The sequence below is a fragment of a genome, unplaced genomic scaffold, assembly GCF_019419815.1.
Source record: "Pyrus x bretschneideri cultivar Hongxiangsu unplaced genomic scaffold, Pyrus_bretschneideri_v1 Contig16, whole genome shotgun sequence".
Classification (NCBI taxonomy): Eukaryota; Viridiplantae; Streptophyta; class Magnoliopsida; order Rosales; family Rosaceae; genus Pyrus; species Pyrus x bretschneideri.
The window spans coordinates 2,449,992-2,468,486 of NW_025999457.1; the positions used below are offsets into that span (position 1 = coordinate 2,449,992).

At 37.7% G+C, this 18,495-nt stretch overlaps 3 protein-coding genes and 1 long non-coding RNA gene across 4 annotated transcripts; all 4 read left to right on the plus strand.

Annotated features, from left to right (window-relative positions):
* The first annotated feature begins 2,992 nt into the window (after positions 1-2,992).
* Positions 2,993-14,683, plus strand: LOC103965262 (histone-lysine N-methyltransferase ASHH1). Its single transcript, XM_009378293.2, has 9 exons — positions 2,993-3,226; positions 3,755-3,911; positions 4,656-4,742; positions 5,059-5,143; positions 5,219-5,312; positions 5,453-5,651; positions 11,621-11,655; positions 13,282-13,741; positions 13,965-14,683. Exons 1-9 carry the CDS (start codon positions 3,081-3,083, stop codon positions 14,232-14,234), a joined length of 1,533 nt encoding a protein of 510 aa, XP_009376568.2. The 5' UTR covers positions 2,993-3,080; the 3' UTR covers positions 14,235-14,683.
* Positions 7,976-9,968, plus strand: LOC103929064. Its single transcript, XM_048580907.1, has 3 exons — positions 7,976-8,928; positions 9,033-9,751; positions 9,826-9,968. Exons 1-2 carry the CDS (start codon positions 8,552-8,554, stop codon positions 9,517-9,519), a joined length of 864 nt encoding a protein of 287 aa, XP_048436864.1. The 5' UTR covers positions 7,976-8,551; the 3' UTR covers positions 9,520-9,751; positions 9,826-9,968.
* Positions 10,015-10,954, plus strand: LOC125475724. Its single transcript, XR_007257115.1, has 2 exons — positions 10,015-10,296; positions 10,378-10,954. It is a non-coding gene; the product is annotated as an uncharacterized LOC125475724 (long non-coding RNA).
* Positions 14,684-15,609: 926 nt separating the features above from the next.
* Positions 15,610-17,219, plus strand: LOC103929065 (leucine-rich repeat receptor protein kinase EMS1-like). Its single transcript, XM_009338213.3, has one exon. It carries the CDS (start codon positions 15,939-15,941, stop codon positions 17,061-17,063), a length of 1,125 nt encoding a protein of 374 aa, XP_009336488.2. The 5' UTR covers positions 15,610-15,938; the 3' UTR covers positions 17,064-17,219.
* The last annotated feature ends 1,276 nt before the right edge of the window (positions 17,220-18,495 follow it).

The following is an 18,495-nucleotide window of genomic DNA, read 5'->3' on the forward strand; positions in this document are numbered from 1 at the left end:
TGAGAGCTCACTGGCTTCGAGTTCTGTAGGAACTCCGAAGTTAAGCGAGAAGGGGGCTAGAGCAATCTCATGATGGGTGACCCACTGGGAAGTTGCTCGTGAGTTCCCAAAAATAAAACCGTGAGGGAATGGTAAGTCCAAAGCGGACAATATCGTGCTACGGTGGTGGAGCGGGGCCGGGAAGTGATCCACCCCGGGTTCGGGATGTGACAATTTGGTATCAAAGCCTAACCCTGGTCGCGTGTGTGCCAACGAGGACGTCGGGCCTCTAAGGGGGGTGGATTGTGACATCCCACATCGCCTAGGGGAGTGATCTTTAAATGTATATTTCCATCTCTACCTAGCGCGAGGCCTTGTGGGAGCTCACTGGCTTCGGGTTCTGTAGGAACTCCGAAGTTAAGCGAGAATGGGGCTAGAGCAATCTCATGATGGGTAATCCACTGGGAAGTTGCTCGTGAGTTCCCAAAAACAAAACCGTGAGGGAATGGTAAGGCCAAAGCGTACAATATCGTGCTACAGTGGTAAAGCGGGGCGGGGAAGTGATCCGCCCCGGGTCCGGGATGTGACATTTTGAAAAGAGTTATAGGTTGCAAATGTGGTGTCAAATGACTTTAATTTAAAAAAATAAAAATAAAAAAACTTATGTTTGGCTTTTAGTGTTTGTTCAACTTGCTTGCAACCTTAAAATTGTGATTGTGCATAATTCTCATCTTAATTATTTACACTCTTTATTTTATCATTATCGTTTGCAAGTTGACAATGAAATGTAAAGCACCAAATGCAAACAAATGGGTAGCAAGCATGGCTTTGATGTAAGTAGTAGACGCTATGTTCACATATGTACATATTTTGCTTTGGTTAATACATTAAAGCATATCATCATTAAAGAGAATGGCACATCAAAACAGACCATCATACAAGTAGACTTTATGTTTTTTCCTTCAAAATAAAAAAAGTAGACTTTATGTTTTTGCATGTATATATTGTTCATCTTTTGTTTTGGATTAATGTATCAAAAATCATACCATTATTTGGTCATGATAGCTTGAAAAAATATGATCTACGTCATACAATTAAACAATGACAACATTTTCATTTAGGCATTTAATGAACATATTAAAAAGATTTTTAGAAGCACTCAACGCCCGTGACAAATTAAAGGTCTTTCACATGTGAGTATGCGTGTGTAAAAAGGCTAGTGTAGACTGATATGAAGAGGCATGGGCATTCTTCTTGCACATGTAACTCAAGCAAAAATGAAATTATACAAACCAAGCAAGGGCAATATCGACAGCACATTGTTCAATGAACAGTGTTTTAGTTCATTTTCTCTTTTAGTATATATATAATTTATTGATTTACCATTATCATTAGACCATCTTTATATAAGACGTCAAATACATGAGTGGTTACTCAAAGGTTCTCTATAGTAACCCAACAACTTCTCTACATTATTACGATGTTTATGATAGTTTAATAACATACATTATTTGTGTCACTACACTTTCCTTTGGATGTTCTTGTAGCAATGATAGTTGTCACGACAAAACCTTGATTGGAAATCCTAGTGGGATAAAACCAACGCGAAGGAGAAAAGCCGAGCATAGTTAAAAAGACATTGATAAGTTGTTGGACGCGCATAATTTTGTCTCATCAAAACTTTGACATGAAAAATCCAATGGGATAAAACCTAGTTGAAGAGAAAAAAACACAACACACTTATACGTCCATTATAACATATTGTCGAAGACTCCCCCTTATGATAGTAAGCCTTGATTCTACTGGTCAACACTTTCAAGTTTGAAATAATGTGACTTCGGTCTCCAATAAATTAAGCTTGGGTAGAACTTGACCTAGGGAAGTGCAGAAGTTTATTCGGAGTTGACAACAACTGTTTGTGTTCATGCAAAGAACAAATAAATATAAAATACACTTGGAGTAGTATAAAACTCCATGGTAAATATAAACCATATATTAGCCTTGTAGGCTCTTCAAGAGTTTCGTGCGGGGCAGAGGCTCTCTGATGGTCAAGTTAGTAAGCAATTTTAGAATCAAGCAGTGGGCAAAAGAATTAGAGTATTGAGATTATGTTACCATAGACGAACCCTAGATGAGTGTATTTATACCATTGGGAGAGAGATCGTTTTAGGATAGAATCCTTGTTCTAAATTGGAAAAATCCTAGAAGATATCTAAAAATAGATATTGCACCCTCTTAAAAGTTATGATTACTTGAGGCGCACACCGATTTCTAGGTTGTAGGAACTTCATGATATATAAGGATCTGATTAAGGTTGTATCTAGATTAGATTACATATCTTATAGAACAAGCATGGTCATCTAGCAGAGTTGCTCGGACTTCGTCTATTGACCCGAAACAGGGTGATGGTGGCACCATTGCTTTGTCTGGTCTAGCTCCGCTTGGAGCTGTTGAGTCCATGACCAGACTTCTAAGGTAAATTTGGATCAGCCTTACTCTAACCCTGAAAAATCATGGTCTCACACCTTTTATAAAAATGATAGTGCTATTCACACACTTATTTTTATCTCCAACACACTCTTATTACTGTTTTGTCATTGATATTTTTAATTCATTCAATCCGATGATCGAAAATTGAGAAAAAATGTATGAGAAGTAAAATAGGTGTGTAGATAGCATTACCCCTGCAAAAACTATGGAGCATGTTTTGTGGTATGAAGTGCACAAGGCAAATTGACGTAATTGAAACAGACGAGTTGAGTTTTCTTATCTACAAAATTGTACCATACTACTTTTTATTCAACTAATTTTTTTATTTTTATAAATTTATCAGGTAGGTTCAAGAAGAAAAAAAAATGGTATTGCATTGATTTGAAAGAAAAAAACCTTGGATCATTATTTTTCAGAATTTCAATCTCAAAAATAATATTGTGTGTTATTGTAAGTTGTTTTTATCACTTTAGTATTTTCTTTTTTAATAATAGCATTATGGTTGAATGGTTACCCTTTAAAAGAGTTGGGTACCCCCGAGAGAGAGAGAAGAGAGAGAGAGAGAAGGGCACAAAACAGTGTCTCGAGCATAAACCAAGCGACCGGAAAGAATGGAGTCAGAGGCAGATCATACACACTGTGAAATTGACCAGATTGAAGAACACTGTGCGCGTCAGCTGCTCTGCCTGACGGAACAGCGTACCGGAGAAGAGCCGCGGTACACCCACATTGAGCAAAACGAGTTCTTGCATAGAAGGTAAGTTACAATCACTGTCTCACTGTTAGTTTTTAGCTTCGGCATGAGCTTGTGCAATTCGGTTTATGGAAATCGAACTGCATTGGTTGATGAATTGCCAATCTGTTATTTGGGTTTCTCAATTTGTTGCCTTTGCTTGTAAATTTTGGGGTTTGTTAAGTTTTTTAAATACGGGATCGGAAAATTATGCTGTTGGGAGGATTGATGGGCTATTTCATTTGGTTTTGAATCTAAAATATGAGGTTTTGGGGTTTAGGGTGTAAGATATATGATATGCAGTTATTTTCTTAATTGAAAATATTATCTTGTGTTGCCATGGCTCAGATACACCTGCTAACCTGCTCAAGGAAAGCTTGCAGTTTGTTATTTTCTCAATTTCTCGACTTTCTTGCAGACTCCATTGCATGGTTTTCTTGTTTTGGGTGGTGGTGGTGGTGAAGTTGCAGGTCATATCATAAATACTTGCATTGAAAATTTAAAATTATATAACAAGGGTTTCTTCTCTTCTATTTGTTTTATTTTTTGCAGACATAAGACACTGGCGGAGGAAGATATTGCTATATGTGAATGCAAGTATGATGAAAATGATCCTGAAAGTGCATGTGGGGAGAGGTGTTTGAATGTAATAACCAACACAGAATGCACTCCTGGGCATTGCCCTTGCGGTGTCTATTGCAAGAATCAGGTAAATTTTTATTTTTTCCTCTGTGTGTGTCTTCTCTCGCTCCTCCTGCTCATGGGTTTGTGAATATGGATCTGATAGCTTGCATGTTATTTCTTCATATTTGTCTTTTTCTGTTTATACGTAAGCCTTCATGACATCGCCAAGTATAATTCAGAACTTTGTACATTGTGATTGTAGAAGATTATACTACTTAACCAATCTGTATTTTATTTATTCTATTTCCAATTCTCTTTCGTATTTGCCAATTCATATTATCCTCATGTAATGTTTATCCGCATATTGGTTTTAGCAGTATTGATCCTAACCGATTTTCATCCATCAAATGTTTCAATTCTTCACAAAAAGAGTAAATATGGTGGTAAGACCATGGTTACCGCTGGAGGTGAGAATTTGTTGCCAAATACAAGGAAAGTTTATCTTTGATAGCGACATCGTACTATTTGTAACCAAAAAACTTAGTTAAAGGTGGGCAGGGAGAACTAGATGGGGTTGGCAATGGCACCACTCTTCAATGTTTGTCTTTCATAGTTGCATCTGTAACTCTATTTTGTTTTTCAAACGTTCGTTATGCTGTTTTCAACCATCTAATAAATTATCTAAAACACCTTTTCCTTTTCTTGAAAATATTGGGATAGTGATGTCCTTAGAATGAGTTTAAGATAATTTGAATCTTCAGTACCCCGTTCAAATACTATGAAATTGCTATTATTCATTTCTGATACCTCATTTGTTTACTGTCAACAGAGATTTCAGAAATGCGAATATGCCAAGACAAAGTTGTTTAAAACAGAAGGTTGTGGTTGGGGTCTTTTAGCTAATGAGAATATAAAGGTAAAGCCTACTAGTTTGTATTGATTTATTACAATTGTATACTGATTTCTCTTTACCTGGGTTCTTTTCTATTCAATTATTTACTTGAATAATTATATACATATTACTGAGTTTTAGGCAAGTTTCTGGTTGCTGTTTCTTTTGAAACATTTGAACTGTATAGTGCATCTTGGTATGTTATTTATCTTAGGAACTTTTGTTTTTGACTCAACTAAGAACGTTGAAGCTTTATAAGTCTATGAGCTCTTTATAGTTTTATCTTTTGAGTGAATCTGTAATTTCTTGTAAGCTATTTGATTTGTTTTATACAATGCAGGCAGGACAATTTATTATTGAGTACTGTGGGGAAGTGATAACATGGAAAGAAGCAAAGCAAAGATCTCACACTTATGAAGTCCAAGGTGATTTAATAGGCTTACCAAATATATGTTTGTATTACTTTATTGAAACTGAGTTCAATTTGTGCATTGATGTAGGTCTCAGAGATGCATTCATTATTTCTCTCAATGCTTCTGAATCTATTGATGCCACTGAAAAGGGAAGTGTTGCTCGATTTATAAATCATTCATGGTGAGCCTCATCAGGCAAATCTTTCTGGGAAAGTTTAGTATGTTAGTCTAGTATATATTTAGACTAACTAGCTGTTATCTTTTACTTTTATTTTACTTGCCCCAAGTTGAGATTGAGTTATTATACGTTAATGTTTTCAGCCAACCAAATTGTGAGACAAGAAAATGGAATGTGTTGGGCGAAATTAGGGTTGGAATATTTGCAAGGCAAGATATATTGGCTGGAACTGAGTTGGCATATGACTACAATTTTGAATGGTATGGGGGAGCTAAGGTTCGCTGCCTCTGTGGTGCTTCTAGCTGTTCAGGATTTCTTGGGGCAAAGTCTCGTGGTTTTCAGGTAATTTATTGATTTACAATTCTGGATACAAGTTTCATTTTAGATATTAAAGATGAAATAGCAGTTGTTTTGAGTGTGTGCTGTAGGTGGCTGATATCTCCATAGCTGCACGTTATCTATTTCTTATTATAAAATTATCTGGATAATGAAAAATTAAAATCTTGACTACGATGCATAATTCAAGTTCCTCAATCTTTCTGGTTACATTTTATTTTAATCTTTTCAGTTTCTTTTTATCTAGGCATGGGCCCATTGTTCTTTGAAATTCATTGCATAACCTCTCTGAAGCTTTCAACTTTCCAGGATCATAAATACATATATTATACTTATAAAATGGTTTTAGGTTTTTTCATTGTCCATCAGTTGGCAATTGTCCTATAAACTTTTATGGGGCATATGTTTGACGCTTAGTTTAGAGGCATTGTATCAATTAGTGTAAAGAAATAAAAACTTAGGCATTCCTCACGTAGTCACCCTGAAAGTTTCTTAGGGCATACAAGTGTTTTGTGAAATTTCTAAAAAGTGTGGTGTAGCAAACTCACACTTCTAAGATAATTAAGAAAAATGAATTCTTTTCGTATGGGTTTTATTTATATTATTTATTTTTTTAAAACCCTAGTGAATAGAACCCCAAGTCTCTATCATTCATACCCTGCACTCCGTTACGCAGCCAATTGACCCCCTAAGAAGCATGCAACGCAAAATTTGAATGGTTACTATATGGCAGCATCTCCATCATCAGTTGGGAGTTGAATTGTTGAACAGTTGCTATTTCAAATTTTTGTTCTTCTAGTGGTTTTTATTCTTGCAAAAAGGGTTTTTTAGAGTTCACGGTATTTCAATTATGCTCTTAACTCAGAAAATTCAGTAAACTTTGTGGTGTTTGGCAGGAGAGAAATCTGTGGTTTCATCTCCTTTTCTTCCTCAGTGAGACTACTAACAACCTGAAAAATATATATTTACGGTGTCATGGGCCGGTTATTGGGTTTCTGGTACCAAATTGGGTTGTTTTTAACATGTTGAGATATAGGGACTGAAAATGGGATTGCCAAATTTGTGGTTTTAATGGTGGTTTTAGGCCTGATCAGTGCGCTTTGAGCTTTAATAATTCTTCTTAATGACCATTGTAACCTTTGGAAAATGACTTAAAACAACTTAATTCACATCTAAAATGTTTTCCAGTTACTCAACCATATTCACTCAAGCTTATACCTACCCTACGATCCAATTATAACAATAACCCTACCTATCACAATCTTCAAAATCAGCCCTTCCTCACTCCATAAACCCCAATCACATAATACCACCCATATTGAGTTTTCTTGGTCAATGGAGCATCAAATCATCATTTATGACAAGTCAGTGAGAATGGAAAGGTATGTTATATGCCAAATTAGTTGAGCTCATTTTGTCCCTTTGGTTACTAAACACTGGGCTTATGTTTTGTTTGGCTACTCAGAGCTGAGCACTAAATGTACTGTGCAGTTATATGTGGCCAAACAACAATTCATTAAATGTAGCTAGATATTGCTGCAGAGCACATTTGGAGTGTAACCAGAAATGGCTGCACACCAACATGAAAGTGGAGCCAGTTTAGCCACGCAATTCTCTCTATGTGCTGTATTCTGAATCTCTGATACAGAACACTAACCAAATTCTTTATCTAAACTTGTTTTCTCTAATGCAGGGTGATACTTCTTCTCGATGTAGTGGGGTTGGCTCAGAATGTGCAACAGACTACACAAGTGAATTTACAACTAATGAGGTTACCAACTCTATCTTTAAATTGATAATGGACTTCATTATGAGACTGCTTCACTAGCTTTGGGTTTGGTCAAAATATTTCTTGCACCAACATGGAAGCGCTTCCCTCAGTGACTTTGGCTCCTCTTGTGACGAGTTCTTTATTCAAACTTGTTTTTGAGAATGCAGGACGACAATTCTGCCCGAGATAGTGGGGTTAGCTCAGACTGTGTAATGGATTTCACAAGTGAATTTACAACTTATGTGGTAACTAACTTCATCGTTAAAATAGCTTTGGTCCCAATAAGAGCCATATGGATATTTTGGGTACTTATATGCTAGTTTTTTGTTTTGTAGATATTCAAGACTAGAGAGTCCTTGATGCAGTGGGCTCGTGAGGCTGGAAAGCGAAATGGGTTTGTTATTGTGACAATACGATCTGATATGGGTAGTAAGAGTACAAAACCAAGAGTTACATTAGGTTGTGAGAGGGGTGGAAGATTTAAGAGAAGAAAACTAGGGCTGCAAAAAAAAGACGTGGGACAGGCACAAAGAAGTGTGGGTGTCCTTTCACATTGAAAGGGGAGAAAGTCAGCGAATGGGGACGGATGGATGCTAAAGGTTGTATGTGGAGTGCATAACCATGCATCCACCGAGTATCCTGATGGGCGATCATATGCAGGGAGGTTATCTGAGCAGGAGACTTCACTCTTGATAGACTTGTCAAAGAGTTTAGTACGACCCAAAGAAATCCTGAGCACATTGAAGCAAAGGGATGAACTCAATGCTACAACCATAAGGACGATCTATAATGCACGCCAAAGACAAAGAGTTAAAGAGAAGGCAGGGAGGTCTCAAATGCAACAACTGTTATGTAAGTTGAATGAGCATGACTATGTCGAGTGGCATAGGAGGTGCCCTATGTCAGAGAGTGTGCAGGACTTGTTTTGGGCGCACCCTGTGAGTTTGGAGTTGTTACGTGCATTTCCAACCACTTTGATGATAGATTGCACTTATAAGACCAATAGGTACCATTATCCCTTACTAGAGGTTGTAGGCGTCACATCCACTGATATACATTCTCAGTTGCATTTGTCTTTTTGGATTCTGAAAAAGAAGACAACTATATATGGGCATTAAGTAAATTGCGTGGTGTCATGGTGGAGTGTCCAATGCCAAATGTAATTGTCACAGACATGGATTTGCCATTGATGAGAGCCATTGAGGTAGTATTCCCTACAGCTAAAAATCTTTTATGTAAATGGCATATTAATAAGCATGTGTTGGCAAAATGCAAAAACTTGTTTGAGTCCAAGGAAAGGTGTGATAGATTTATTATGAAGTGGAACGTACTTGTGAGCTCTCCTACAGAAAATGATTACATACGGGATCTAGCAGTGTTACAGAGAGAATTTAGTATGTACGCTGAGGTCATGGAGTATGTTACAAACACATGGTTGAATCCTTTCAAGGACAGATTTGTGTCGGCTTGGACAGACATGATCATGCATTTTGGTAATGTAACATCAAACAGGTAATTTCATGAGGTTATATTACTCACACAATATTACATTATTGGTTTAATATGAAGTTTGTAACTTTGTGTTAACTTGTTTGCATTTTTTTATGTTTTAATAGGGCCGAGGGTGTACATTCCAAGCTTAAGAGGGAGCTTGGTATGAGCCAGGGGAATTTTGAGGGTTCTTTTGAGAGTATACACTCTCTTATTGAGTTACAGCACACTGACATAAAGATATCTTTTGACAAGTGTTTGACGGTCACACAACAAAGCTTCAAGTCTTCAGAATTCAAATATTTGAGAGGAGTTGTATCTATGTTTGCATTGGAGAAGGTGTTATCTCAGTCCAAACTAGCCATCTCAATTGGTGCTGGTGGTTTAGGATGTGGTTGTGTCATACCCAGAACGCATGGTCTACCTTGTGCCCACGAGATTGTGAAATACAAGAGGGAGTGTCGGCCAATTCCTCTTGAGTCGCTTGACCGCCATTGGACTAAACTTGATATACTACCTCCGAGTTCTGCTCAGGAATCTATGGATGTGAATGAGTTTCCTGAGTTGGAGCTTGCTTCAACGATACTTTCTGGAGGCAAATGCAGAAAATAGGTTGATGCTCAGGAAAAGAGTGAGAGAACTTGTAGCACCCTACACAACTAGTCTTGTTGAACCAGGAGTCAAGTCCAGATTACGAGGTCAACTGAGGGAGAAAATTGATATGTCAACTCAACAGGACCCATATGCATTTGAGTTGAAATCTGCATCTGTGTATAGTCACTCACCTAGCGCAATGGATGATCAGCAAAATTTTAAACATAAGCAAACGGAGCGAACCAAGGAGGTAATAAAGATACCAATTACTAAATCGAATATCATATAGTTACCCATTTATACATAAGGTTCATATTCATGCAGGTGTACCGGACATTATCAATGAAAGGTATTTCGTATATTGATGCGTTCCCAATTGGATTGAGGCCCTTCATTCAGCAAGTCAAGGATGTACGTCATGATGGTCACTGCGGGTTTAGGGCAGTTGCTGATTTGGTGGGATTGGGTGAGAATGGATACCTGCAAGTTCGTAATGACCTGCTTACTGAGTTGTCTTCATATTCTGCACATTATGGCGAGTTGTATGGCAGCACAGACAGGGTTCGTGAGTTAGCACAGATACTATCATTCTTTGATGAAGGTAGAGCACCATTTGACAGATGGATGATGATGCCTGACATGGGTCATCTTATAGCATCATGCTATAAGGTTGTGCTTTTCCACTTATCATCTACTCAGTGCCTTACCTTCCTACCACTTCGGTCAGCACCAGTTTCTTTGCCAAGGCGTCGACAAATTGCTATTGGTTTTATGAATGATTGTCATTGTGTGGAGGTATGATACCAATAATAATGGACTGTTCTATTTTATTTGTAGATAGGCAATTTAGGTTAATGTTACATATATTTCTTGTAGGTGTTCTTAAGGCCGGGGCATCCTGTACCTCCCATTGCGTCTGATTGGATCAGATATCATACGCCAGCTGCACAAGGATGGGACACTGTGTATACTAGTTGTATTTTACGCTTCAAATCTCTTGTTAGCTGTGATCAAATCTGACTCGGTCAGGTGCAAGTAACGACTCCAAACTTTCTCAAAATATGCTTAGAATGGTCAGGTTTGATCACGTCTATGCACAAATGCGCCCTGAAAGGAGATGCCATGAAGTGGATGTTGCTCTCAAATCCCACCATAAGGATCCAAAGTACCTACACAAATAATGGAAACAAATATTTCCATTGATAAATACTTAGTGGTAAAGTGTTAAACCTTATAGTATGGACAGGGCATCTTAGATGTCGCCTGTTACGAAAGCATCCAGCACCTCTTGTATCCTACAAATCATTCATAGTGGCATCATTTGACAATTGTGGTATCCAACGACAAACAAGTGGTTGGCCTGAGATAGATCATGATACGACCATGTCTCAAACAGCAGGAAACTTACATACATCTGCCTCAAAAATCGTCAAGTATCCTGTTATCAGTCTAATACCTTGTTAGGTGCCCCAAATGTAAATGTGTAGGCAAGGGCCACAACTCCCCATACACACCACTCATCTGACTAAATTCCATAAGTATACAGTAGTAGGTTTTATACACACACACATAAATTCCATAAGTATACAGTAGCAGATTTTATACACTCGTGGACCACTCTTATCAATTAACTGTACATGTCAACAACTCAACATACAAACAATACACTTAGTATCTTGATCGTGCACATATCAACAAAATTGGGAAGAACTGAAAATCCCTTAAAACTCCACATTTATTTGTTGGTCCTCCATCACTAGTTCTTTCAGTCATATTCTCAGCATACAAGAAAAACTAGCTTCTCTATACTGTCTGCTTTTTTTTTATGTTCCATGTAGTTTTTGTTTAATCCTATTTGTATTATCATACTTATCTTGTAGGGCATGTTTATTTTATTTATTTATCTCATTTCTTCTAAGTTCTTAGCATTTAGCATTGAGTGTTCATGTGATTTCTAGTGTTCATTTGCTGTTTTGTGCATTTGTTCAAGATATTAGTTAGTGTTGTGTATTTATAGAAACATCTGGTGTGCGTTTTGCTGTTATTTTTGTTTTGTTCAGTAAATTGTTCTTCTTGGTAAATATTTTAACCTGTGTTATGCAACTTTTTTTACAAACAGGAGGATACTTACCTATGGGAAGACGATGATGACAGGTAATGTGCCATACATTGGGATGCATTTCTCTTCAAAGTTTCTTCCTGCAGAAGTGATTGTTGCATGAATTTCTTACTTTAACATGTCCTTAGCCTATGTTTTGGTCGGCCCTGCATGCACTTGCTTGTTGATTAGTTGTAGATTTATACTTTAGTTATTGTCCTTCGAAATTTTGTTCCCATTGATTTAGTTCCTCAAGTTCGCATAATAGGCATTGATATATTGTAATCTAGCAACGACACTTCTTTGAAGTTGTGTTTGTCGGACAACATCACAGTGCTCTTCTATGTGGTCTGTGTGCATTTTTTAACCACCCAACACCCCATTGACATTTTCCCAACACTTCGATGAGATAGTTGAGGCGAAAATATAGTTTGTTTCTTAAGAAATTGTAAAAAGATGTTATACAATAAGGGTGGGTGCCTAGGGATAAAATTCAAGACTTAGCAACAAGGTGACTTAGTTAACCATGTCCTATGGATGTTACATGTGAATACTAATTCTTATATTTTTTTTATTTCTATATTGTTATTTTCATATTTTTATGACACTTACAGAGCTAACACTTAAGTGTGGCTACATTTTGAATTTTAATTATTGGGTTGGATTTATTATGCTATAGTACTTAATATGGAGTTAGGGCTTTGGTTTTACTTTCCCTTAATGAACTTTTTGACTATTAACTTTAGATGAATTAATTACAAGCTAAGTATGCATAAAGATGAAACTAACTGTAAAACAATAAAAGAAAGTATACACTTCCTGCATCCATGGCGTGTGGTATTTTAATTTGTTAAAACTTGCCTTGTCATTGTTGATGTGCCAGTGTCGTGTCGGTGGCTCCTGATATTTTATATATTTTTGTTCTTTTCCTGTAATCCTATAGTTTGTGATTGTGTATACTATAGTTTGTGATTTTGTATACTTTTGAATAGATGGGCAACTTTTTCGTTTCTTTACTTACCTATTTTTCTTTAATAAGTATATTTTGTGCATCGTACAAAAACAAATAATTCTAGTTTGATCTGAAGTCCTGGGCCGTTTCAGACCTTAACTGAACTAATAGGGTAAAGAGAAAACTCTTCAAAGAATTGTGAGTTTGTGGAAGACTTGAGTTTGGAAATATCCCCATTCATAGATCTGAGATCCACATCTATGAATTGAAATCAACTCTGAAGTATCAAAAGGTCTTCAAATCGTTCATTTGAAACAATAGAAACTCTTATTGAAGGATCATGATGCTTCCCAAAAATCTAAAATCTTGATCGATAGAGGAACAATATCACCATTTTTGTTCAGTAAGATACATGAATCAAATGAGTGGATCAGCGCAAGTAGTTTCCACTTCTATGGTGGGACTGGTTATCTTGCTAAATTTCAGAACTATTCTAACACAGGACTTAGGTTATCCTTTTCCTTTTGTGGCCTATGTAGTTGAAAGGTATAGGTTTTATGACAGTTTTATCTTGACTATGTCTTTAGTATCAAACAAAAATCTCTCAAACATACCACATTCACTCACGCACACATGTACATATATAGAGATTTTTTTGAAGAATTGTGCATTCGATTTACGACTTTCCTTTTGTATTCAAGTTATATACACAACTGCCTCTTTGTGACAGATATTCAGTTGAGAAAATTCCACTGTACGATTCTGCAGAGGATGAGCCTTTGTCTAGGCTCTTCAAGGCTGTGAACTCCTCAGAGTTTGATGTTGCCGAGATGATGGTGAATGTCAATGTGGATTCTGAACCTCAGTCTACTGCTCTTGTTGTGCAATCACTTGATTCTGTTCCAATGGAGGGTGTAGTTATGGAGGTAAAAACAGAAGTGAGCGAGGAGAGGAAACTTTATTCAGAAAACAATCAACTGGCTATTTCAAAAAAGAATGCGATGATATCTCGTATCCGCAGTAATACTGCAGGTCGGAATTATCACATTGGATCAGGGTCCATGTCAAACAAAAGATCAAAACAATATAATGGAAAGTTGAAACATGGTGCACAAAAGCAAGTTGACGCCAAGTGTGTCGCTGCGCTTCTAGCATCAAAGGAAGCACAAGAGGAAATTTTAAATTATGAGGTATTTATTTTCAGTTTTTATTGATCTACTTGGTGGACTAAAATATCGACATTAACTTTGCCCTTACATGTTCATCTATGCGTCACACCCTGTTCTATCTTCCTGGAGTTGCGTTATTTATATTTTGTTGAAGTACAGTTTTAGTATTTAACATTATGATTTTTTCACTCTCTTAGAAGTGGTCTATTTATCAAAATTGTTCATGTTATAATTTCGTTTGCAGCGGATGAAAAACAACGCTGCCACTCATCTTGAATCTCTCTACAATGAGATACGACCTGCCATTGAAGAACATGAAAGGGACAGCCAAGACAGTGTAGCTACCAGTGTAGCTGAGAAGTGGATAGAAGCCTGCTGCTTGAAACTCAAGGCGGAGTTCGACCTTTATTCTTCCATTGTTAAAAGCATTGCCTGCACTCCGCGAAGGCCGTTTGGCCAAGCTGAACCTTCTGACGGCAACACCGAGAATGAGATGAAGTACTTGCAGAATTGATCTTTCTTACCACGATCACTGGTTTGAAAATTGAAACCGATGAACGTTACTTCTGTTTCGCAACCATCAGATTTACACTATGATTCTGGTACTATTTTTACATATTCGGCGTTGTGAGTTACCAATTTACGTATTATGAAGCTACATTTTACTTCCGGACAACCCGAGTTATGGTTGTTATTACCTACTCTCGATCTCTTGGAGTCGGACGCATCGGAACTGCGTCGGACTTTTCTTCGGGCTTAAGACCCTCTGTGGTAGGCTAGTTGGCTACAACAGTTTAGAATAACGCATTCATTTTGTTCGTTTACATAAGAATTTGGATGTCCAAAGCGGCAGGAGTATCTTCACATTTGTTTCCTCGAAACTTCTACAACGCTGCGGAGTATGAGATGTTACGGACTTTTCTGAGCGTTTAGATTTTGATAAAGTTGGAACGGTTTCTATGAGGCTTCTCTGATTTTGTTTGCGTACGTGGGCAGGTGGACCAGCTACTACTCCTGGCCCCACATAATGACGCGTGGGTCCCTGACCATTGCACACGATTTCTGGCAGGTCCCGCGCAAAATGTAGGTCGTTCTCGACTTCTTATATTTTTACTTTTGTTTTGTTGTGTTTTAATCAGGAATTCTCATTTTATTCCACACATTACTTTTCAAATCAAAGGTTTTTTCTTGCCAACAATCACATTTGAATTATTATTCGCCAATTATTATCTTTGTTCAAATGATAGACGAGTTCTCAAATTTAATTATCATCGCCAGCGGATTAAAAATTTATTTGAAAAAATAGTTATAATAAACATACTTTGACATTTGATTTATAGAAATTATCGTTTTTTTAATAAGGACGGCATATATTAATCATGTAACACTCAAGAAAAATAAAAATAAGGTGTCACTCCCTTTCTCAATTTTAATATAGCATTCAACCCCTGTCACCATTCTTCCTTTCATACTTACCACTACACATCCAAATTTCTTGGCATATCCTTTCTTGAAATGAAAAGATACCAATTGTCATGAAGAATTCTTCAAGACATTTGGTATTTTCTAAAAATATTTCTAATTACAACAGATAACGTTTTAGCGTAGTAACAAAAAACAACTATGTTTATATTTCCTGATGCAGATTTGATCCCCAACGATCATCCTCCGCCTAACAACTAACAATTTAACCCCTTAGCTATCATTTGTCAAGGAAAAAAATGATCACTCTTGTTGTATTTTTGCCGAAACTTATGTTTGACATGTATGTTTTTCGAATATGTAGAGACCCTCCTTGTAACCTTTATGCCGTTGTATACGTTATACCTTCATCATAGACAATAAAATAGTCTCTAAATAGCATGGTTAGTAAATTTGCATATAACACGTCCAATATTTAAATAAACAAAAACAAGAAAGTACGACAAATAATACGTAATTACATGTTATATTATATTATATTATATTGATTACGTATTTTACTAAGTATGCCAAATAAATTGATTTCAAAGTAGGCGTTGACTCGTCTTCCTTGACTCGCCTACTGATCTTCGCAATCTCCTCATTCATACTCAATCAAACCCACCTTCCACGCAACCCCGTTTCTTCCATTGCAGCCTGCTCCCTTCCTCGCCTTCTCCTACCCCACATCGATCATATATCTCTCTCACCAAACCCCTCTTTTGCTAGTTATACCCCCCTCTCCCGATCAATTTCAATGTATATGGACAAACCTGTCCAAGCCGTCCTCGCAGCTACCGGCGGCTTCTTCGTCGTAACCCTCATCCTCGCCGCCGTCTACCTCGTCTGCAAGGACTGCAAACCCAAATCCACCAGCTCCCGCCCCGCCCGCCCCGCCCGTCCCCTCCGCAACCCGGCCGCCCTCTCCGCCATCATCGTCGACGAGAGTACCTCCTTCGATCCGTGCCTCAAGTTCTCCATGGAAGAAGTCGTCAAGGCCACCAAGAACTTCTCCACCGATCTCGTTGTCGGTGACGGAGGCTTCGGCCTTGTCTACAAGGCCCAACTCTCCGACGGCCTCACCGTCGCGATCAAGAAGCTGGATCCCGACGCGTTCCAAGGGTTTCGGGAATTTCAGGCCGAGATGGAAACCCTAGGTAAGCTCCGCCACCCCAACATCGTCAAGATTTTAGGATACTGCGTCTCCGGCGCCGACAGGATATTAATTTATGAGTTTATTTCAAAGGGAAATCTCGACCGTTGGCTTAATGACTCGTGGTCGTCGGACGGCGACGGTTATGAGGACGGGCCGGGGATGAGATTACCGTTATCTTGGAAAACGAGGATTAAGATCGTTAGGGGAGTGGCGAACGGGTTGGCATATTTGCATGGGCTTGAAAAGCCCATTATTCATAGGGATATTAAGGCCAGCAATGTGTTGTTGGACAAAGACTTTGAGGCCCATATTGCTGATTTTGGGCTGGCCAGAAGTATGGACGCCTCCCGGTCTCACGTGTCGACGCAATTTGCCGGCACGATGGGTTACATGCCCCCGGAATACAAGGAAGGGTTAACGGGGGCCACCGTGAGGGCGGACGTGTTTAGCTTTGGGATCTTAATGTTGGAGGTTGCGACCGGGAGGCGGCCAAATTTGCGTACGGAGCACGAGGGGAACCAAATGGGGTTGGTGGAATGGGCTAGGAAAATGGTGGAACAAAATCGGCAAATGGAAATGGTGGATTCAAGCATTTCGAATGACGATTTGGATGAAGGAGAAGTGAAGGAGTATTTTAACATTGCTACTATATGTGCTCGTGAGATTTCAAGAGATAGGCCCGCCATGAAAGAAGTCATTGAAATGTTGGACCAAATTTCGACATGAATATTTTCAGTACATTTTTTGTTGTTTTGAGTAGTGTTTGTTTATTTTATGGGATATTGAATAATGTTGCTTGGAGCGTTCATGAAAGGGGATGTGAATGTGATGTTGGGCCAAATAACCAATGGAATGTCACAAGTAGGAGAATTAGTACTTAAATTGTCGTGCTTAAACTCATTCCCTCCCATTTATTATAGATTAGTATAAAATATTGTTTATAGTAATATATAAAAACATGATCGTCGTGCTTTTGGTTGAACTAATAAATTGGTTAAGATTGTTTTTGGGCGAGAATTAATTTATGCCGCACAAGAAAGGGAAGAAGAATACTATAAGGATTAGTCAGGAAGACTAAAATTTTAAACTAAATTGTCTAAACCAAATGATGTGAGCAATTAACATCATGATATTACCAACTAGGTGTTGCAAAAAGAAAAGAACTCCCTAACCCTAGAGAACGAATAAAACCGAGCAGCGTTAGTCCAATCCATTTCCAGTGGGAGTATATACTCGAGATATCAATAAGCATGAATCTTGTCGAGTTAAGTTGTGTGTTGTTTAATTATTGTTGTAGTTTGAAATAATTCCAAAATATCAAGTCTCGCTTTAAGTGAGTAGGCCGGAACTTCATATTCGCTACCTTGAGCTGTAGCATGATAAACTTTAGGGAACTTTAACGAAAAGTTTTCAAGACTATTCACTTTAACGAAAAATCACATTTTACACTAAAAAGTCAATCCTAGTACTATTCACTTTTCCCTTTATTTTGTCCTTATCATTAAAACCCAAAATTTTTAAGCCATTTTCATTAGTTGTCCTTAAACTTTATAGGCACTATCAACATCACCGATATTATCTCAACTTAATCATCTATTGCTAGTGTTAGGTAGGAATGGACAACGGTTATGACAGGCGGGTAACCGCGGTTATTTACCTATAACCGTTTAAGTCCTTACCCGCATAACCGTTTACCCGTTGGGTAATTGCATAAACAGTTATACTCATACCCATAATTGCGTACCCATTTAACTGTAACTGCATACCCGTTTATTCATTTACCAGTTTTTAACCATTTACCATTTTTACCCATGTACCATTTTTTTACCTATCTACATGTTTTTTTTACCCATTTTTTTTACCCATTTATAGGTGCATTTAACATGCATTACTGTGTTTCAATTTTTAAGTTTTCATACCATTCCAATAATTGAAATTATAGTTTACAGACGATATTTGCAACTACATGCACCTTTTTGCTCGGTCCAATCAATTCAAGTATCTTATTAATTAATACAAGTCAACTTTTTTTTCTTTAAACAATCCCCTTAAGCTTTACAAAACTTATTTGCCCTTTCTGTGAAGGTCAATTGAAGGGAATTTTATATGTGCCCTACAATTTGCACCTTATGCCTCACAACTTATTGGAATAAGATGG

Coding starts and splice junctions, on each gene's coding strand:
- LOC103965262 (XM_009378293.2), top strand. CDS start 3,081: ATGGAGTCAGAGGCAGATCATACACACTGTGAAATTGACCAGATTGAA. Junction 3,912..4,655: donor GTGTCTATTGCAAGAATCAG/GTAAATTTTTAT, acceptor TACTGTCAACAG/AGATTTCAGAAATGCGAATA. Junction 13,742..13,964: donor AGGAAATTTTAAATTATGAG/GTATTTATTTTC, acceptor TTTCGTTTGCAG/CGGATGAAAAACAACGCTGC.
- LOC103929064 (XM_048580907.1), top strand. CDS start 8,552: ATGGTGGAGTGTCCAATGCCAAATGTAATTGTCACAGACATGGATTTG. Junction 8,929..9,032: donor GGTAATGTAACATCAAACAG/GTAATTTCATGA, acceptor ATGTTTTAATAG/GGCCGAGGGTGTACATTCCA.
- LOC103929065 (XM_009338213.3), top strand. CDS start 15,939: ATGTATATGGACAAACCTGTCCAAGCCGTCCTCGCAGCTACCGGCGGC.